Below are 23469 nucleotides of genomic sequence, written 5' to 3' on the forward strand. Positions count from 1 at the left end.
TAAGAATTACTAATTCTATGATATCAAATTTAGAATTTCAATTATTTTCAATGTCTATTTTTTTATAAACATGTTATTTTATCATAAATAATGACTATTTCTAAATTTATCAAAAATGGGTCTCAAATTGCACTTGTACTGAACATGCTTTAATAACAAACATGACAAACAGTATCTGCCTGGCTGCTTTGTCCATACAGAGAATTAATCAATTTCTTTAATCTTGCTTTCAATATTTTCATTAAGAATAAATGACAGATAGTCAGATTAAAAGAAAGATAACATAACGAAAGAAAACATTTGTTTTTTCATTTGTTTTGAAAATCAATTTGATCAGTCATGACATATGAAGGTCATAGAAAAATTCCTTTATTTTTACTTCTACAGAAATTGCAGTTAATTGACTGAATTTTTGTTGGAATGCTATAATAGAAACATTGAAAATTCCTTATTTTAAGGCATTGAACGAAAAATGACAATAGAAAAATAATAGAGTAGTAATAAACAGTCTCATAATGCTGAATGATTTCTACGGATGATAAAATGAAAAAAAAATAAAAAAGGATTTAGAATCCTCCAATGGGCATCATTAGAACTAAATACATAAATTGCTAATTCATATTGAATCACACTACAGAAACATAGAGAATTACACCATATATATAGCTAATAATATTGTTGCTGTTATAACTATACATGTTAAAGCCTGGCTGAGTTTGGTATTTGTTCACTGCAAATACTGTATCTTTTTGTCAGTGTCTTTACAGACTTTTAAGTTTCTTAAATAAGATACTAAATTGAGATCTTGAAAACCTGAAGTGGTTTTGTTTAATAAAATTTTTACATGTAAAAATGTTAAGTTTTCCAGATTATTGGCATGAAAGTTCATGATCTTGAAACAAAGCAGCAAACAATTTCCTTGCTACACATGATGGTACCTTTATCATCAATACTGATCTCAGTTCATACAGTCAACATATATAAACCCTTGGAAACCAAAGGAATATGTGAGGGGAAACAAAAGTGTACATGTATCTAACACAAATATGTACTACTACCATTCAAAACTTGCAAAATTGAGGGAGGAATAAAATCGAACCTGTACGAAAATATATAACACTGCTAGAGGAACAAGAGGAGCGAAAATCAATGGTGTAACGACTCCTATCACTACTGGTACACTGATACACTTCAAAAAGCAACCAAACCAGGATTTCAACTTGTCTGGCAGGACTACATCTATCACATCAATATCTCTACTAAATCTGTTGATGATTCTGCCTGTTGGAGTTCTGTCGAAAAACATCATTGGCACTTGCATAATTCTGTGTAGAATGCCATGATGCAATTTCCTTGATGCATCAACACAGGCAGTATGGTGAATTAGGCCTTGAAGGAGAATGGCAAAACCTGGAAACAGAATTATTATTTCGTGTGAGCATTCGGTCAAAATAGAGGATTGAAGACTGACTGCATCAGTGCACTGTGACCTTTGACTTGAGCTTATCTACAGCCAAAATCAAGTGTTTGCATGAAAATAGTACTATATACTTACTATTGAAAATAACAGAATGCCTGTAATCTAATAGTCAGGACAGTTTTAGTGTGCTGATGACTCATGAGAAATGGCAAGACAAGTAAAGGTCCATAACTCAACATTCTTAAATGTACAGATGAGCTACAGTTATTTTGATTCTCAAGGTAAGAAAAAAAAAACATGATGTTGTATGATTGCCAATAAGACAACCATCCACAAAAGACCAAATGACACAGAAAAAAACCCCATTAAAGGCCACTGTACGACATGGCATAGTCAGATTTATAAAGACTCTGAAATGACAAATGTAAATTAATTCAAACGAGAATGGCCTGATTTAAGTACAAAATAATGAATGAAAAAAATTGTGATATACAGCAACAAACGACAACATCTGATTTAAAGGCTCCTGACTTCTGACAGGCATACATAGAATGTGGCAGTGTTAAACTAGTTTGAAAGTGTCAACACTCCCCTAACCATACGAACAAAGATTAAGCTTTAGCATATTTTAGAAATGAATGCCTTTGCTTCCAATTGGGTTTTTTTTTTTTATTCAAAACCTTTTCATTTCCTTTCTGATAAAACAATTCTTTTTAACCATATATTTACTGGAGACTTTGAATAGGCCACTTCATGGTTATTGCGGCCATATTGAATATGGGCAGATTTTTTTTGAATGAGATAAATTGCTATGATACATGTGATAGTAAGGGAAACCCTATACATGTTTCCAATCAACTGCTCTGTTTTAATGATGTTTTCATGTATTTTTCAGACCATTTTTACCTCCATTATGAAAATCGACCCCTATTCAATATGGCAAACTAACCCGGACAGGGCTTTTTTTTGATTGATGATCGAAATATAATGAACAAATTTACAGTTTTACATTTTCTCTAGCCAACCAGCAGTACACTGTTCTTCAGGGAAATAAAGCAACAATGACGGCTTCCACATGCAACCCATCTACGAGTTTGACAGAGACGACAAATAAAGCTTGTCACGTCCTATTTCTTAGACACTTGAATAATAATAAGAACTTTCTTCAGCATTAACCATTAATTGTTTCAAGAAAATTTCGAAATCTAATATTATAACCCTTTTTTTTTTGCTTTTCTTTTTGTCTTACTACAATAGCAACTATGGCCATGTGACTCATTAAACGTTTTGATTTTTATATGGTTATATATGGAAATTTGTTGTAATAAACTTAGAAGAATACTATTCAGTCTAAATATTAAATTTTACAAGGTTTAAAATAATTTCAAACTTCTAACGAAAATAAAGGGGTTACTGACCCAACCAACCTCTTTTAGCATATGAAAAATCGCTTTTAAAAGTAAATTGAAAACTTTATTCATGTTAATTTGAAATTTAGTTCTTTCCATTTTCAATTTTCAGATATGTTTCTGTTCTTAAGCTATACACAGGTGGTAACTGGTAATACTAATAATTTAACACAGAAAACAAAAACAAACATTAAAGGGAAATAACTCTTGGCTTTTATAGACAACTCTGCACATTTTTACCTGGGCAAAGTAATAAACAATAATAGCTGGAGGGATTGTTGTGAGAAAAAGAGGGGTACTGTATCCAACCACGATGGGAACAGTCAAAGCCTTCAAGAACTGGAAACACCAACTCCTGAAGTTCCGTGGGAGATTTATATCAATCACATCTGTGTCGTGAGCAAAGCGGTTTAGAATTCTCCCAACTGGTGTGGTATCAAAGAAAAAAGCTGGAGCTGCCAATATTGTTGCTAGTAGGTTACAATGGAGGATTTTTCCAGCATAAACACCAGCAAGATTGACAGTGCAGCCTATAGCAAAGACCGCACCACCTGAAATTTCAAAATGTTTTTTAAACAAGGATCGTATGTCTGAATTTTTTCTTAATGTAAATACTCAAGCAAAGATCAAAACTATCCTTTGCCTCAATTATTGAATTATCTCTCTATCAAAAATCTAACCAGCATATGAAAAGGAAAACTATCTCTTAAAGGGAGGTTACTCTGACTTGTTTTCAAAAACTATTACATGTATTACTTCATGTGGTTTGAAGCAAATTTACCAAAACATGCATTTAAGGGCTACTTCCTGCAAGTTTTGACACATGCCCTGTGCTCGGTATTACTTCATGAGGTTAGAAGCAAATTTACCAAAACATGCATTTAAGGGTTACTTCCTGCATGTTTTGACACATGCCCTGTGCTCGGAATTACTTCATGAGGTTAGAAGCAAATTTACCAAAACATGCATTTAAGGGTTACTTCCTGAATGTTTTGACACATGCCCTGTGCTCGGTATTACTTCATATGGTTTGAAGCAAATTTACCAAAACATGCATTTAAGGGCTACTTCCTGAATGTTTTGACACATGCCCTGTGCTCGGTATTACTTCATGTGGTTTGAAGCAAATTTACCAAAACATGCATGTAAGGGTTACTTCCTGAATGTTTTGACACATGACCTGTGCTCGGTATTACTTCATGTGGTTTGAAGCAAATTTACCAAAACATGCATTTAAGGGCTACTTCCTGCAAGTTTTGACACATGCCCTGTGCTCGGAAAAACTATACCCGAAACTGTGTATCAATATGTGTGTGTCTATATCTAGGTTAAATAAAGACGACAATTTCTTATAATTTGTAAAATCCTGAAGCAAATTCAGATTAGACAAATGGACTGTTAGACTGATGGAGCAAAAAAGGGGATTAGAAAGAGAGAAGGAGAGAGAGACAGAGAGATTATAATAAATACAAACAATCAGATAGTTTTTAGTAAATGTCAATGTTTTTGAAGGATGTAAATTTAACCACTGACCTGGTACCTTGTAAAAATTGGGTAATAATACAAAACTGTGTGACAAACGACTTGTGCACTTCAATTCAGTGATTTTTACAAAGATACACCATGCCATTCTCAAGTGAGTGAATATAATAAATAAAACAATATATAAGTTGTGTAGAAATTTTGAGATTTTACTTTTTGGAAATTACTGAATAAAAAATTGTAATTAAGAATAATTTGTTTTAATGGAACATGTATCATATAAAATAAATATGCACTTTTTTTAATAAAATAAAGAATATCTTGTCATCATTCCTTTGATAAGAAAACAGCACTGTTTAAGCATTAACAATTTTCTTCTAAAAGTATTTATCAAAAGTAAAGCATAAGCTAACTATGAAGCATCTAAAAAATATCAAGACTTCTACAGAAAGATCAGAAAAATAAACAAAACAGCAGATATTAGTAAAACACACAAAACAACAGTTAGACTCCAGAATATGATGTAAAAGGGTCCAAAAGATTCAGACCTGGACCATGATGTAGAGGACCGTCAGTGGGAATAAAACCGCCAAAAACCAGGGAGTAGTGTAACCAATTATTAACGGCACCGAGACCACTCTCAACAAACAAGCCAGCCAGGATTCAGCCACTCTTGGTATGACTGTGTCTAACACATCTATATCTTTGCTGAACCTGTTCATGATCCGTCCCAGAGGTGTTGTATCGTAAAATGCTATAGGCACTTTCATTGTGTTTTGTAACATGCCAGAATGTAATCGCTGGCCCGCCATTACATTACCGACATAAAGCATGATAGAAGATATAACAATAAAAATACCTGAAAATAAATAGTTCTGATTATCTGTATAAGCTGGGTAATACACAATCTACAAAAACCTACCTCTAGACAATGACCAGTTTATCTGGTCATGTGACCAGCTGATCTGATTATGTAATTTAAAAAAAAAATTGCTACATTTCATAATTTACTTATATCTACTATTATTATAAGTAACAATACCCAATAGAAAAATATGTCTATAAATAGTATCCGATTTTTGGCATAAATAAAAAATATTTATTAGGATTGATAGTTATGATTAGAAAACTGCCAAACATTTAAATTATATTAACTGAACTCAGAAATTATTGCATACATTTATTATTTGGATTTTTGACGAAATGGACAAAAATTTTAAGATTAAAAATTACAATTTCAGAAAAATTTGCATACTCCTGTTTGTATCAAATATCATTATGTGAGTTCTCATTACAAATATGTATTGCGATACTAACCCAGTAGCATTGTTGCCATTTATAAAACTTAGCAATAATTCCTGAATTAACAGCATTTCATGTATATAAATTGGCAATCAAAGAAAAGAATGACTTTGTGGATTCATACATGTTATAATTGCCACTTGCTAAATAGAATTAAGACAGAGGTATTGTATTTATTATACTATATCAGGAAATGCTGTGATAAAAGAATAGATTACAAAATTAAAGCTCCGTTTAATGGGTTACACATCAGTTCATTTTTCCACATTATTAGGTAAAAAAACATTCATTTGTGTTTAGGGTTTCCTTCTGTAAAAATAAAATGTCTGGGGTTTTTCAGTGACAATATTGAGTATACTGACCTATAACCAGATTAAAATATTACAAACAAATGAAAATTGCAAGTTATAAATAATCCCAAGGCAAGTCACAATTTTTACAATTTTTTTTTTTATCAATTTTGCCTCACAATTTTGATGAAACAAGTTAGGGCTGTTCCATTAAAAAAAATGCATGGGATCCACTGAAGGCACTTAAAAATATCACCCAAGTATGGGTGTTTTTGTACAGTAAAAGTGTAAAAAGAAATTCTAAAATTGCCTCTTAAGATGGTCATCACAATTACAAGGTCCCTTCCCTTTGGAATATAAGTGTCCTTTGAGGTTACAACACAGGTATACAGGTATTTTTTTAAAGCAATCCTCAGAAAATGTAAGAGGTCATCCTTCAAAATAAAATTTTGTTAAGGAAACCCTAAAATACTCTTTTCGAGCAAAAAAATCAATGCAAAAAATCAGTATAATGTCAGTTTGTATAGCTCATGGTCCCTACCTTGGATGATGCCAATAAGACCGTAGATACCAAGTCTCAGGTCTCTTTGATCCGTATCATATGTTCCATTTACTACAGTACTGTTGTCGTTACTCCACTCAGCCAGCCAGATATTAGAGTAAATACTTGCAGCATTATATAATATGTAGAAAAATATTATAAGCATACTCAGTAACAGTCCAACAGATCTCAGGTATGCCATAAACACATTCAACTTAACCTGAAATACAGTAATTCATCAGTAGTATTATTAAAACAATATATTACAACCAGATGCTCCACAGGGCGCAGCTATATACGACCGCAGAGGTTGAACCCTGAACAGTTGGGGCAAGTATGGACACAACATTTAAGCTGGATTCAGCTCTAAATTTGGATTGTGATTAAATAGTTGACACAGCATAGGTTTCTGACACAGAATGAATGTGGTCTAATGAACCTAAAATATTTTTTTTGCCTTTGAGCAATTCACTATGCTGTTGAATATTAATCCTCTCAAAACCAGATGCTCCGCAGGGCGCAGCTTTATACGACCGCAGAGGTTGAACCCTGAACGGTTGGGGCAAGTATGGACACAACATTCAAGCTGGATTCAGCTCTAAATTTGGATTGTGATTAAATAGTTGACGCAGCATAGGTTTCTGACACAGAATGAATGTGTTCTAATGAACTTAAAATTTTTGTTTTCTCTTAGAGCAATTCACTATGCTGTTGAATATTAATCCTCTCAAAAAAATGTTTGAAGAAATTTTCTTTTTTATTTATGAAATTTCAAATGAGAAAAATTGAACCCAATTTTTTTAATCACATCCCCCTTTCCCTTATTCCAAAACTAATCTCAATTAAAATTTCTAATGGAGATTGCAACAATAACTACTCATTTAAATACATCATAAAATATTAAGATGTAAAAAAACTGCTTGTTATCACTGAATGGTAAAGATTATTTTAATTTATCAGTTGGTAGTAAAAAGTGAATATACATTGTATATTGTATATAACAAAGATTTAAGTTGATTCTGGACAAAGAAAGATAACTCCAATTAAAAAAAAATCTTGCTATTGCACAATATTTTGCAATTAGATATTTCTTGCTTACTATTCTGGACAAAGAAAGATAACTCCAATTAAAAAAAAATCTTGCTATTGCACAATATTGTGCAATTAGATATTTCTTGCCATTGAGCAATACTGTGCAATTGAAAAGACTTGCTATTGCACAATACTTAATATAATAATTTTAGATCCTGATTTGGACCAACTTGAAAACTGGGCCCATAATAAAAAATCTAAGTACATTTTTGGATTCAGCATATCAAAGAACCCCAAGATTTCAATTTTTGTTAAAATCAGACTAAGTTTAATTTTGGACCCTTTGGACTTTAGTGTAGACCAATTTGAAAACAGGACCAAAAATGAAGAATCTACATACACAGTTAGATTTGGTATATCAAAGAACCCCATTTATTCAATTTTTGATGAAATCAAACAAAGTTTAATTTTGGACCCCGATTTGGACCAACTTGAAAACTGGGCCAATAATCAAGAATCTAAGTACATTTTTAGATTCAGCATATCAAAGAACCTAACTGATTCATTTTTTGTCAAAATCAAACTAAGTTTAATTTTGGACCCTTTGGACCTTAATGTAGACCAATTTGAAAAAGGGACCAAAAGTTAAGAATCTACATACACAGTCATGACAGTTAGATTCGGCATATCAAAGAACCCCAATTATTCAATTTTGATGAAATCAAACAAAGTTTAATTTTGGACCCTTTGGGCCCCTTATTCTGTTGGGACCAAAACTCCCAAAATCAATACCAACCTTCCTTTTATGGTCATAAACCTTGTGTTTAAATTTCATAGATTTCTATTTACTTATACTAACGTTATGGTGCGAAAACCAAGAAAAATGCTTATTTGGGTCCCTTTTTGGCCCCTAATTCCTAAACTGTTGGGACCTAAACTCCCAAAATCAATACCAACCTTCCTTTTGTAGTCATTAACATTGTGTTTAAATTTCATTGATTTCTATTTACTTAAACTAAAGTTATTGTGCGAAAACCAAGAATAATGCTTATTTGGGCCCTTTTTTGGCCCCTAATTCCTAAACTGTTGAAACCAAAACTCCCAAAATCAATCCCAACCGTTCTTTTGTGGTCATAAACCTTGTGTCAAAATTTCATAGATTTCTATTAACTTAAACTAAAGTTATAGTGCGAAAACCAAGAAAATGCTTATTTGGGCCCTTTTTGGCCCCTAATTCCTAAAATGTTGGGACCAAAACTCCCAAAATCAATACCAACCTTCCTTTTGTGGTCATAAACCTTGTGTTAAAATTTCATAGATTTCCATTCACTTTTACTAAAGTTAGAGTGAGAAAACTAAAAGTATTCGGACGACGACGACGACAACGACGACGCAGACGACGACGCCAACGTGATAGCAATATACGACGAAAAATTTTTCAAAATTTTGCGGTCGTATAAAAACTTGTCATATTAGAGGCAGGTTTAGCTAGCTATAAAACCAGGTTAAACCCACCAATTTCATCAGTATGTCAGTTGTTTTGCAGCTGTTTGATTGGTTGATATAGTTGAGCATTTGATTTTGTCAGGTTTTGTGGAATTTATGAATTTACCTTGGCCTTTTCTATATAAGGTATTTTTGTAAATACATTTTTTATGAGGATGGAGTAGTTGTATAATCACAGAACTAGCTTATATTAACCTTGACATGTGTTTATTTGCTTGTCCAAGGTCAAGAACAGCCTGAGCAGATTCTGTATAATACATGTTAATGTTGGTGGTGGCTTAATGTTCACTGTTGGATCTTTTGTGATATTTGTAATATGATTATTTCATACAGAACTCTAAACTTTTTTTATTGATTGATTGATTGCTGGCGTTTTAGACATTATCTAATTCAACATCTATGCTTGCACCTAATTCTACCTACCTTGCCAGTCTCTACACCTTCAGCTTGTATCAATTTTTCTTCCTTTTTCTTTTCTTTGACTTGTTTTTTCAATTTCTGATTTTCAGTGTCCGCAGCAATTACTGACTTCTGTTTCTTAGGTGCCATCTTAGATGTCAGCGCTCCATGGGAACCCTTCCAGGAAGTGCTTAAAGTGTCTGACTTTTGACCTTCAGACACTTCTGATTCTGTCCTTGTTCTCTGAGAAAGAACAGACACTTGCCTACAATAACCAAACAATATAGATTTAAACTTTGTAATCGATATTTAACTGTAATCAAACAATTTGCTGCATTCTGGGTAATATTTTCCAAATCAGACATCAAAATGTTGCAATTGGCTAGAAACATCTCAAACAATGGAAACATAACCAATGAAATGTCCTTATTTTCATTTTGGTGTACCGTCAATGAAGTTACCTGTATATTCTAAACTAGAAAATTAGTTAACCCTGACATTACAAAAATGACAAAATGGATACTTGCTTCAATTAATATATGTAATTTTTTTTTATGATAAAATTGTTTTGTAAAACTACAAAATGTATAGGATAAAAATTCTACAACCTGCCTGACACTATAAATAAAGGATATTTGGGAAGCTAGAGGCATGCAAATTGTTTTATTCTAAAAACTAATTGTATTATACTACTTTTACTCTGAAATATTGAAAATTAAATATTTCTGGACATGCCTCGTTAGATTGGAGAAAACTTCAAATGTATCAGACCTGTTCAAACTTTCATCATCACTTTCATTATATTTAGTTAGAACTTCAAATACCCTAAGTATTTAACTGCACAACACATTCTGGTTCCCTTCTTAAACAGCAAACTTTCAAAATCTCCCTTCAACTATCACCTATCTTATTTTGCACCCATTCAATGGATATATATCTTACCACAATGACTCATGTCAAATAATTAAATTTACAGTCCAACCCTTGAACCCTCACATTTTCAATTCAAAGGAATAGCACATAAGTATGGAACAGCCAAATGTCATAAATTCACTTTAAAAAAAAATGTCTCCTGCTTAGATAGCCATAAATATGGAACAGCCTAATGTCATAAATTCACTTTAAAAAAAAATGTCTCCTGCTTAGATGAAATATGAATATTTCTTAAACAATTAGACACTTTTAAACCAAACAAAAATTGTAAATACAAAACAGCAAAAGTCTTTAAGATGCCAATATTTTGGTATTTCTTTCCTCATTTTTTTCAGTTATAATGTTGCCCTTTTTACAAACATCTGACATTCATGACAAGTCACATATATATCCTAAATGGAATAATTCATATTATTGTGTATAAATCTGAACTACAAACATTAAAATGGAAAATTGGAACCAATGAAATATTCTACATTAGTCAACATCACTCTTAGTTATGGTGAACAAACTTCAATTAGAAATGGATATAAATGTATTGCATTTAAAAATTGTGCACATAAATCTGATTTGAATGCAGCAAATTACTTTTTTCTTAATCTGTTTATTTATTTCCAGTAAACAATTTGCAATAATCTTTAATTGATGCAATCAAATATTGCAAAACAACAATGTTTTCTTTAAAAAAAAAAAAAGGTGGTACCTAACACTACAGGCAGATAACTCTGTAAAATCAGGTAAACGTTTTAATTACGTTGTGTTGTTAAGGGAATATTAAGCTTCTCAATGATCAAAATTAGAGTTTGTCAAACTGCTATGTAACCAGTGTATTTTTTCTGATAAATTGTTGGTTTAAATTTTTTTAAATTTTTATATTTTTGTCAAAGGGCCAAAGTAAATACTTTGTTCAAATTTTATGAAAATTAAAAGAGCCAAATTAATTTTAGTGAAGGTGTTGGGTACCACCTTAAAATAATTTCCGTACAACATGTGTTTTCATGCTACTAAAACAAAATAACACCAAAAAAATGATAATTGATAAATACCCTGTCACATTTAAAAAGAAAATGGGAGAATACATGACTCCTTAGAAGATATTTTTCTTTAATACTAGAAATGTTTTTTTCTATAGTATATGTATACACAGCTACATTTTCTATTGTCACTAACACTATTATTCAGACTAATATTGAATGGGTTAAAATTAGGAAAAACAAACTAAATCAAAAACAAATCAAAATAAAAATAAATATGATATGATATAATGATGTTTCTGTGGCTGTAAATTGTGAATCATAGCTACCTCTCTATATCTGTTTCCAATTTGCTATATAAATTAAAGTATAGATGAGATTTTTTTATTAGACAAACAGGATATTACTTAATTAAGACAAAAGAGAGACTTTTCATTTATTTCACTCAAATCAGAATGGAGTCTCCTGAAGACTGCTACCTTGTAAACTAGCACAATGAAAGTCTTGCTTAATTTATTGTAATTGTACAAATCAGGGTTCATATTCATTTCCAATTATTAAAGCTTTTCCTAAATTTGATGTACAGTAGCATGGGAGGTAATTTTCCCCGACCAAATCACTTATAATATAAAATTTCACTTTAATAATTTCTAAGAAAAATGCAACCACCAATATTTAATTAATTTGAGTGTCTCCCTTCCCCCTTAAAGATCAAATTTAGATCAGCCCCTCGTACTTTCTTGTCCTAATAAAACATGTAATATTTGCTACTGAACGTATAACACCAATGCAATTTTAGCTTTTACATAACTTCCTGAACAATCAATGAACCATTGCTGACACTTACTGTTTGAGTAGCTTAGTCTTATTGTCGTCCATTACATTCTCTAACTTGTTAACCATATCTTCAGCTATTTGTAAATCTGAAAATAAAATTGAGTTACTGTAAATTCGAAAATTATAACAAAGTTTTTAAGGGAGTTGGCTTATCAATTTCAAAATAATTAACTTTTCAAAACACTAGCATATATTGATAGGGGATTAATAAAGGAATCAAAAGAGAAAAAAAAATATATAGTCACCATGCTTGTTTTCGAGGTATTAGCCTTGAAATTTTGGTGGGAAAATGTTCTCTGTTGACTTTTCATAGCTTTATCATTGACAGGTTTAAGTCCTCAAAAACTATTAAATAATTAAACAAGTGAAACTGCGAGCTACTGCTCACTGATGATACCCCCGCCGCAAGTGGATAATATTAATAGTGTAAAAATATGCAAGTGTTCGGTAAACAGGAAGTTGTCGAGTGATGAATCTGAAAACGCATCACACGGTATAGCTGACTTATAAAAATCCTGAAACCAAATTTCAGAAATCCTTGTATTGTAGTACCTGAGAAAAATGTGACGAAAATTTTCAACTTGGCTATCATGTGTAAAATCAGACAAGTGTTCGGTAAACAGGAAGTAGTCGAGTGATGAATCTGAAAACGCATCACACGGTATAGCTGACTTATATAAATCCTGAAACCAAATTTCAGAAATCCTTGTATTGTAGTTCCTGAGAAAAATGTGACGAAAATTTTCAACTTGGCTATCATGTGTAAAATCAGACAAGTGTTCGGTAAACAGGAAGTTGTCAAGTGATGAATCTGAAAACGCATCACACGGTGTGGCTGACATATATAAATGTTGATACCAAATTACAGAAAGGGTGGATGTGTAGTTCCTGAGAAAAATGTGACGAAAGTTTCATGGGACGGACTGACTGACTGACTGACGGACGGACTGACGGACGGACTGATGGACGGACGGACGGACTGACAGACAGAGGTAAAACAGTATACCCCCCCTTTTTTAAAGCGGGGGTTTAATAAAATTTTATAAGATTTTAACAGACAGCTTATCATTATACATGTAAAAGAATTATAAAAAGAACCAGGTGCTCCGCAGGGTGCAGCTTTATACGACCCCAGTGGTCGAACCCTGAACAGTTGGGGCAAATTTGGTCACAATATTCAAGCTTGATACTGTCTGAATTTAGATTGTGATCAAACTTTTGACATAATATAGGTTTTTGCCACAAAATTAATGTGGTTCAAGATCAAACACATCTATTGCACAATACTGTGCAATTGAATATTTCTTATTGAAACTTTTCAAAATTTGAAATTTGAAAAATGTTGAAAAAAAAAAATCCCTTAAAAAAAATGGTAAACTGAGACCCCCCCCCCCCAATTTATTGAAACCCCCCCCCCCCCCTGGAGCAATAACCCTTAAACTCAATCCCATGCTTTCCTTTGTAATATTGAACCTTGTAGTACGATTTCAGAGAGATCCATACACTTAAACACAAGTTATTGTCATGATTGTTTGGAAACTAGAAACATGCTTCTTTTTGGCCCTTTTTTGGCCCTTAATTCCTACATATTTTGGGCAATTAACCCAAAACTTAATCCCTGCCTCCCCTTTGTTATATGGTACATTGTGGTACAATTTCAGAGATCCATGCAATTACACACAAGGTATTGTCTGGAAACTAGAAACATGCTTGTTTTGGCCCCTTTTTGGCCCTTAATTCCTAAACTTTGGCCCCATAACCCCTTAAATGAATCCAAACCTTCTACTTGTGATTTTAAACATTGCAGTATACTTTCAGAGCAATTGAAATACTGGTAAACAAGTTATTATCCTGAAACTAGAAAAATGCTTGTTTTGACCCCTTTTGGGCCCCTTATTCCTAAACGGTTCGGACCATCATCCCCAAAATAAATCCCAACCTTCCTTTTGTGGTATTGAACCTTCTGAAAAATTTCATTAAGATCTATTCACTTAAACTAAAGTTATTATCCGGAAACCAAAGTGTCTTCGGATGACGACGACGCAGACGACGACATCATACCATTATACGAACCCAAAATTTTTTTGGGGTTGTATAAAAATGGGAGTCACCGGGCAAAATTTTAGAAGGCATTCAAATGTATAAAACCAGAGGATTCCTAAAATCTGACCAAAATTCCAAAACATGACAAGCAAGCTTCCTTAATAAGGTGAGTATCTCAGCAATATATACTTGTAGAAATGTCCTACAAAATGTAGCTGTGAAATTACTTACAATGCAATTTTCCATGTAATTAATATTTTCAAGGGACATAACTTCTTTCACAATAGTTCTTCTGTGCTGATTTCTAAACTAGTTTAATATCTTATTCATATAAATATATTGTATAACAAATTTCCATATTGATTAAATTTCATTTGGGCATAATTCTAGTAAAAAATAGACATTGGTGCTGATCTTCCAAGACACTGCAGATAAGATGTTTTAATATAAATTTTATAAAAAAAAGCTGACAAGAATTGCAGCATGTGTATATGCAAATATAATTGTATAAAATATTCAAGAACCCAGTGAATACCTATACTAGGCTATAAGGTAAAAAATATCAGATTACGTATTCATAAACTTGTGCTACTGGCAATCATGAGTATCTAGAGTGTCATTTTCAATTTCTTTGTATTTTATGTTCTCAGTGATTATTGTATTCATTTACTACTGCAATTTTATTCCCAAATACAAAAATAAAGCTTTAAAAATATCTACACCCAATTTCTGTTTTTTTTTTCATCTTTATAAAATGGATTTTATTTATTTATTTAATTCAACTGATTTTATAATACCCTGCATCATACTTTACCTTCAATTTCATCTTCTAGATCTTCTTTTTCTAATTCTTCATTAAGATAATTCTTGAGAAACTCAGCAAATGCTCCAGCATGGCTGATAAGATCGCTGTATGATCCCATCTCACTTATTTTACCATCCACTAAGGTTATAATTATATCTACTTTAGATAAGAAACTAATTCCATGGGTTACCAAAATTCTTGTCTGGAAAAATAGAAAATTTTGTTTTGAAACAAGAATGTGTCCAAAGTACACAGATCCCCATCCACACTATCGTTTTCTATGTTCAGTGGACTGTGAAAATAGGGTAAAATCTCTAATTTGACATTAAAATTAGAAAGTTCATAAGGGAACATATTTACTAAGTTTCAAGTTGATTGGACCTCAACTTCATCAAAAACTACCTCAACAAAAAACTTTAACCTGAGGCAGGACAGACGGACGAATGGAAGAATGGACTGACGAACGGACGAACAGACCAGAAAACATTATGCCCATAAATGAGGCTTAAAAAGTGATTTTACTCACTCCTTAGCTATAGATACATGTATACTTTTAAAAAAAAAAATAGATTGATGGGGGTTGGATGACACTTCTTTAAATATTTCATTGGTAATTAGTTGAAAAAGAGTGTCTGAAAAATCCAAAGAAAAAAGTTAATCAACATGAAAGTTAGTAATTATGATATGACCAATGCTTATATTCATAAAAGCCATTATCAAAACTGTGGTCACTACTAACCTTATTTCTCAAAAGTCCATTTGGTCCCAAAACTTCATCAAAGATGTGTTTTCCAACGTGAGAGTCAACAGCACTGAGAGGGTCGTCAAGGAGATACACGTCTGCATCCTGATAAACAGCTCTGGCTAAACTGACTCTCTGCTTTTGACCTCCACTCAAATTTATACCCTGTAAGAAACAAAATTGTGATTGTGATAGGATATACATATTCTTTTTCTAAATTTGTTGATGGTTGAGCAGGGAACTGAATCAATTGAATGTCAAGTTTCATATGTTTGTTAAAACTGGTTATGTGGATGAACTATTCATATCTGTCTATCAAACACCTAAAACTGCACATTTTTTCAAAGTCCTAAGCATGGATAAAGTATAAAATGTTAATGTAAGTCAAACTTTAGCTAAATACTGCATATTTTGCAATGTTTAGAAAAATTTAGAAGAAAAAACTAAGTACAAAAGTCACACCATTGAATTATTAATTCTACCTTTTCACCAATTTCTGTTTGATCACCCCCAGGTAAGATCTCCAGATCAGGTCTGAGTGCTGTGCCATCAAGAACTTTATCATATTCACTCTGGTTTAGATTTTTACCAAATAAGATGTTGTTTTGTAGAGTTGTATTTTGAATCCAGGCTTGCTGGGCAACATAAGCCATACTTCCCTGAAAAAAAAACAAATCATTTCATAAATAATTCCAATTAACAACTACAGCAATATCTGAAAATGAACATTATCATATTTTTCTACAGGCAATAGAAAGTTTGAACTGAAACAAAAACACAAATTGGTAACTTAACAAGATGTACAAATGTGAAAACATATGTTCTTCGACATGTTCAAGCTGAAGAGGTACACCTTTTTCTATTTTTCTATTTGTTTATAAAAACGATGAAAATCAAGTTTGGTCTGTTGTAACTTATCATAAAATGACAAATCACAAAATTATGGAAAATCTATATAAATATATCATCCTTTAATTACAAAACTGTAAACTATATAATAAGTTCTTGGATTCATTTAATAACTAATTTCAATATATTTCTCTATTCAATCATTGGTAAATAAACAAACCTTAACATTAACTTTTCCTGAAATAGTATCCATTTCTCCCAATATGGCTGACAGGAGTGACGATTTCCCACAACCCACCTGTCCCACTACTGCTACCAAGGATCCATCAGGTATCTCTATTGACATCCTGAAATATAAATAAAAGATATGTTATGCTCAGATGCAACTTATTCAACTGATGTGTACATTTCACTTATTCTACAATTACTACAAATTTCCAAAATTATTTTGTGGTGATTTTTTCATTTGGAGCACTGCAAAAGAGTTTTTTTGACAGAAAAAGACTAAAAATTTTAATTTGTTTTGGATTATTAGTATGAAGCATTTTCTGCAATCATAGTATCATTAACCTTAAAGGCATATGATACAGTTTTTATATGAATTTGGTTAAATATACTTACCATGAAATTACATTTATATTATATAGAATATGTTTGCTTTCACAACATGTTCTCATCGCAATGGTAAGTATATTTAACCCTATAAATTCATATAAAATCTCTTCTTGAGATTTCAAAAATTACCATTTGATCCTGTATTTACAAGTTGATGAAAATTTGCACATAGGCTATTTTTTACCTGATTAAATCAAATATGTAATACAAAATAAACCTTCATGTGCTACTTTTTGAGTTAAATAAGGTTGAAATTTTGTATATTTGCTCAAAATTCAGATTTGTGGCCGTAGTTTTCCTTTCAAAATTTTTTTTTGTTTTAAAAGATAAACACAAATTGTTTTTTGTTAATAATTTGTAATTTCTGTATTTTATAAGTATCATAAAAATTTATGCATTTTTTATTCAGAAATAACACATATTTATCAAATGGTCATGAATTGTTAAAAAAACGTCATTTTTTGCTGTATATCATGTATATTTATAAAATTTTTAAAAAATGCACTATTTACAGTTTTATGAAATTTGGTCTAAATAATCTCCCTGCAAAATGAAACAAAATGTCGTTTTGAAAAATACAGGGTCCATGCACTCGTTTTCAAATTAAATCAGTTTGAATGATAAAAATCAGTTGAAAAATGCATCTTTTCCCGATATGTCACAGTTTGATGTCGCGAAAATAACATTTTATGTAGCAATGTCATTACCTCCCATGTAACTGTATCGTATGCCCTTAAGGTGGTACCCAACACCTTAGCTAAGATTTATTTGGCTCGTTTAATTTTCATAAAATTTTGACGAAGTATTTACTTTGAATCTTTGACAAAAATTTCAAAATTTCAAAAAATTCGAACCAACCATTTTATCAGAAAAATAACACTGGTTATATAGCAGTTTGACAAACACTTATTTTGATCATTGAGAATCTTAATATTCCCCTAACAACACAACATAATTAAATTGTTTAGCTAATTTTACAGAGTAATCTCCATGTACATGATGTAGTGTAAGGTACCACCTTAAACTTTTGTCCAATCATCAATAATGTTTTCAACAAAGATTTCTTGTTTGGCCTCATGCTTTATTACTTCGCATCAGGGTGCAGAGCTATAAGTTCCAGTCGCCATACACTTCATCTTGAATTAATTACTTATCACAAATAGATTCTGATTGGTTGCATTATGATGTGGCTGAGATACAGCAACAACTATTGGCTTAACCCTTTCACCAATAGCTGCCCAGACAGAAGCTTCTCTGAGACGATGGCTTCCCTGGCTACTATTACTCAAGTGGGAGATCTTCATAATAAATGTCAATAAAAACTTGTCTGTAGTTATTTGTGTCTTTATTTCATTCACTAACACCAGTTTTGTTCGTGTTTTGATAATTTTTTCTTCATATAATATTCAAATTTTCAAATTTTCAGCATTATCTAGGTGAAATTCTCAAAATTCTGCTCTTTGACCCAAAATCGTAATTTTTTAACCCAAAACGGCAAAGTTTTGAAAAATATAATGAGGCTGTACAAATTCCTTACATTGAACAATGTCCATTCCAAGTGTTTTGTACATAAAACGACATTTATGTTAAAAAGGTATACAAGTTTGGCTTCAATTCTTCCATATTCTTTCAAAAAAAATGTTCCCTCATTTCCAATTCTCGTAAATTCCATAAATTTCCTCTGATTTTTACACAGTTTTCAACAAACAGAAGCACCATGTTTACACTTTCATCCGTGTATTCAACAAAGAAAGGTAACTTGTGTATGCACTGTTTTGAGTGGGAAATATAAAAGAGGTATTCCGATCCCAGTAAAACAGGACTCATCGTCAGCTGTCTGAAGCGTGAATCCCCGTAAACCAGTACTCATCAAATTTTCTCGTCAAATGCAATTAGATTATTTGTGTGAATTTCAATTTCAGTTCCTATCAACTGTCAATTATTCATGTTCATTTTATATAATTATACATATATTTCATATATACATATATTTCACAGATAAATTCAAAATTGAAATATCAATTATTAATATGTGTTTATTTGCTTTGATATACTCTGCAAAATGCATGATTTCCTTTGCTGAACAAAGTTCCTTATACAATGTTTACAAAAATGCCTCCGGGTGCGGGAATTTCTCGCTACATTGAAGACCTGTTGGTGACCCTCTGCTGTTGTTTTTTATTTTGTCGGGTTGTTGACTCTTTGACACATTCCCCATTTCCATTCTCAATTTTATTATCTGTATTTTATAACTTCTGACAATCTAGGCACACCTGAAGAATTGTGTCTATTTATATTTGTTGTAATTTTCAACAAGTAATTTAAAAAATTTAAAAGCATGGGTGTATAACACACACTCTTGAAATTCATTCATTTCATATCAATCAATATCTAAAAATACCACATTTCCAATACTAAATCAACAATCACATGCATACATATTACATTAAATTAGGACAGAGCGAAGCACTTTATAGCTTTTTAAAAATCTCAATCTTGTATGCATTTGTAGATTAACCTTTTTACATTTTGATTTTTTTGTTCTTTTATTAACAAAACAGCTCTTCAGTTTTTTTCTGCAATTGTTTCAACTTAACCAATGATCTTAAAGGGGCATTACCTACAATATATACAAGAATATTAAAGATAGGATTTGCTTTTACCAAGTTTGGTTCAATTTGTCAAAATAAGCAAAGAAACAAAAAAAACAACAATCCAATATTAGAATTTGAGTCAAATTGGTGAACATGAGTTTTAAAGCTAATGCCCCTTGAAATATTGATATCTGCTGGTATACTACTTTAATTTATAGAACTACAATCCAAACTTACTCTTTCAGTGTGGCTGTAGAATCTTTCTCCCATGAGAATACTCCTTTCTCTATCGTAATGGCATGTTCTGTAATATAAAATGGAGATACAAATCTAAATTACTTTGCTACTAAAAAGAGTATTAACCAATTTCATGATGTATTCCTACACAAATTCATGAACATAGAACATGAACATGAGAAATAGCTCTATAAATGACTATAGATATTAAAAGAAAAGGAAATTTTATATCTGGGCATCGAATTCAAAACTTTAACCAATACCGACTCTCATCAAGCATGTCAAGCTTAGAAGGTGTAGAGGAGAAAGCATTTCCAGCCTCTTCTGCTATTTTCATTATATTGACTGCTGGTCATTAAACAGAATTTTGTATAACATCTTCAAAGAAAAGAAAAGATACGTTTAAGAGGTCCCTCATGGGGTGTCCAAGTAATCACATAATCACAAATGTTTAAGAGGTCCCTCATGGGGTGTTCAAGTAATCACATAATCACAAATGTTTAAGAGGTCCCTCATGGGGTGTCCAAATAATCACATAATCACAAATGTTTAAGAGGTCCCTCATGGGGTGTCCAAGTAATCACATAATCACAAATGTTTAAGAGGTCCCTCATGGGGTGTCCAAGTAATCATATAATCACAAATGTTTAAGAGGTCCCTCATGGGGTGTCCAAGTAATCACATAATCACAAATGTTTAAGAGGTCCCTCATGGGGTGTCCAAGTAATCATATAATCACAAATGTTTAAGAGGTCCCTCATGGGGTGTCTAAGTAATCACATAATCACAAATGTTTTGTCAATATAATCACATAATCATTAATCATTTTTTTAAACAAAGTAATCAAATAAACAAAAATACAGTTCTAGATTATCAAATAATACAAAAAATCATGAAATATTTGGTCTTATGATCAAATAATAACTATAAAAACAGCCAGGTAAAACACTAATTAAGAACCCCATGATGAGGCTCATTTAATAGAACTTACTAGCATTGATATCCCTTGAGAATGCACTATAATCTAACTCATCATTGTTAAGGAATGTTTGTATTCTCTTCAATGATACACTTGCCTGAAAAATAACAAGTCAATTTACATAAAATATGCTAATGAGGCAGTAACTCAACAACATATGAGAATTATTCATTTATTAAACTACTTTAACTATGTCATAGTGTATGTCATGAGCCTTTCTTTTTTAGTGTAAATATTACTATAATTCTATAACAAAAGATAAATCAGGGCTATTCCAGAAAAACATGTATGGGGGGGGGGGGGGGGGGGTTGGATGGCACACTGTATTAATAATACATGAGTGATGGGTATCAGAGCAACTTTCACACTATTATGTACTATAATTCTCAATTACAATTGTCTGGGTGGCAGGTGCTGACAAAAACTGCCTTCCCCCCCCCCTACATTTTTTTCTGAAAAAGCCCTCAGTTACCTTTTCTATACTTAATTTTTACTGCTAATCCAAAACTTTACAAATTTAATGTTTATACAATAAAATCTAATACTGTTTATTCTTTATTTTTCAGGGGTATTAATTTTCATGGATTGATGAAAAAGTGTATATTTGTAGATATTTAATTTTGTGGTTTGGCAAAAGTCTGACAATGTGTGACAATGTGTGACAATGCTTTAGAAAATTTGTACTTCCTTGAATATTAAAATTTGTAATTTACTTTATTGTATAGCAATATAATATTTCATACAGAAAGTAACCAAAAGTTAGCATGTAATAAATTCCAATATTGCACTATTGCAATAAATCTTCAAAATTCATGACGTCATCAACAACAAAATCTTAGTTTAAACCAATTTTTACTTTCAAATATTATATTGCTATACAATAAAAGGGTTATTGTATGAATATTGGGGAATGTTGTCCCTCGTAGAACATATATTGCCACTCTCAAGCTCGTGCAATATAAAATTCTACTCGGGACAATATTCCCCTATATTCATGCAATAACCCTATATTATCAATCAAAATCAGTAAATACTGGTATCTATAAACAATAGTGAATTCACACGAAAAGAATAGAATTTTAAATGCCATACTGTGTTGATTACACTTTTCCAATTTCAACAAATCACAGATTCAATGCCCCTCATCTCATAAAGTGACGTGATGAAAAGCTTCTTATCAAGCACCTGTTTGAGGGGTAACCAACTTACTTTTCCAATGAGGAAAATTCTTTTTACAATTGATTAATATTGAGATAACCTGAGGCAACATAGACAGGTGAAATATCAAAGTATGACTTACCTGTACTAACATTGAGATGACCTGAGGTAACATAGACAGGTGAAATATCAAAGTATGACTTACCTGTACTAACATTGAGATAACCTGAGGCAACATAGACAGGTGAAATATCAAAGTATGACTTACCTGTACTAACATTGAGATGACCTGAGGTAACATAGACAGGTGAAATATCAAAGTATGACTTACCTGTAATAACATTGAGATGACCTGAGGTAACACAGACAGGTGAAATATCAAAGTATGACTTACCTGTACTAACATTGAGATGACCTGAGGTAACATAGATAGGGGAAATCTCAGAATGTTAAACAGAGAGAGCGAGACAAAAGCCTTGTCAGCATCCAGGATATTAGCTGGGTCTATCATTACATACACAGCAAATGTCACCAAAGACACCTAAAACATACATTTCACAAATTTTCAAGTATGGTTCACAGAATTTTCGAAAATTGTTAAGAAAAAAATAATATACATTTGACTTTAGTTGGGAGTAAAATACTAAATTACTCCTCTCAGTTAAGAAGGTATCTAACTTTATTTTTTTCTTAAATTCATGCTCCAGTGAGCATATCAAAATGTTAATTTGTCTATCCAGAATGGGAAAAATAATATTGCAAAATCACATTGATTTTTTACAACTTAACCAAGGGTAAAAGAGATATTGAACACCACCACAGGTTGTCAGACAAAGAGCTAAGCTTGCTGAGAGCTATTCCAGAAAAAAATGTATGGGGGATCGGAAGGCACATTATATTAATAATACATGGGTGATGGGTATCAGAGCAACTTTTCAGACTATAATGCACTATAATTCTCAAATACAATTGTCTGGGTGGCGGGTGCTGACAAAAACTGCCTTCCAACACCCCCATACATTTTTTTCTGGAATAGCCCTGATCAGATATACAGCTGAAAACATGGGTCATAAAAAGGTCTTGTTATTTCATAGCATCTGTATATTTTTCATAGTATTAGCTAACTATTGATGATACAGCCATCATCCATCAGGGAGTCTGTGTGATGATTGTGTTATTTGATATAAAACAGATTCCCTTGTGCCAAATTGGACTTTAAACAGTTATTGATAAAAAGCATACATGTTTATCAGTACCAAATAAACAAATGCCTTTTGGTTTTTGGTATCTATGCTGTTTAAAGTTTCTCTCTCATTAACATA

The 23469-nt window shown here is 31.9% G+C and overlaps 1 protein-coding gene across 6 annotated transcripts in view; it reads right to left on the reverse strand.

Moving 5' to 3' along the window:
- The window catches only part of LOC143044587 (multidrug resistance-associated protein 1-like), a 72155-nt gene that overhangs the window by 30070 nt on the left and 18616 nt on the right, over window positions 1-23469 (reverse strand). For 2 of the 6 annotated variants that reach the window (XM_076216647.1, XM_076216648.1), the window contains exons 13-23: window positions 22542-22688; window positions 21002-21086; window positions 20011-20077; window positions 16785-16911; window positions 16198-16374; window positions 15713-15880; window positions 14983-15175; window positions 12136-12211; window positions 11618-11641; window positions 9406-9646; window positions 6445-6664 (exon numbers count right to left, since the gene is read on the reverse strand). In XM_076216647.1, the coding sequence (XP_076072762.1) occupies window positions 6445-6664; window positions 9406-9646; window positions 11618-11641; window positions 12136-12211; window positions 14983-15175; window positions 15713-15880; window positions 16198-16374; window positions 16785-16911; window positions 20011-20077; window positions 21002-21086; window positions 22542-22688 (1525 nt within the window). Of the gene's footprint in view, window positions 1-1099; window positions 1411-4859; window positions 5171-6444; window positions 6665-9405; window positions 9647-11617; window positions 11642-12135; window positions 12212-14982; window positions 15176-15712; window positions 15881-16197; window positions 16375-16784; window positions 16912-20010; window positions 20078-21001; window positions 21087-22541; window positions 22689-23469 lie in introns of all 6 variants that reach the window. The other 4 variants (XM_076216646.1, XM_076216645.1, XM_076216649.1 and 1 more) reach the window with 4 other exon arrangements.

Source organism: Mytilus galloprovincialis, chromosome 9 (genome assembly GCF_965363235.1).
Source record: "Mytilus galloprovincialis chromosome 9, xbMytGall1.hap1.1, whole genome shotgun sequence".
Taxonomy (NCBI): domain Eukaryota; kingdom Metazoa; phylum Mollusca; class Bivalvia; order Mytilida; family Mytilidae; genus Mytilus; species Mytilus galloprovincialis.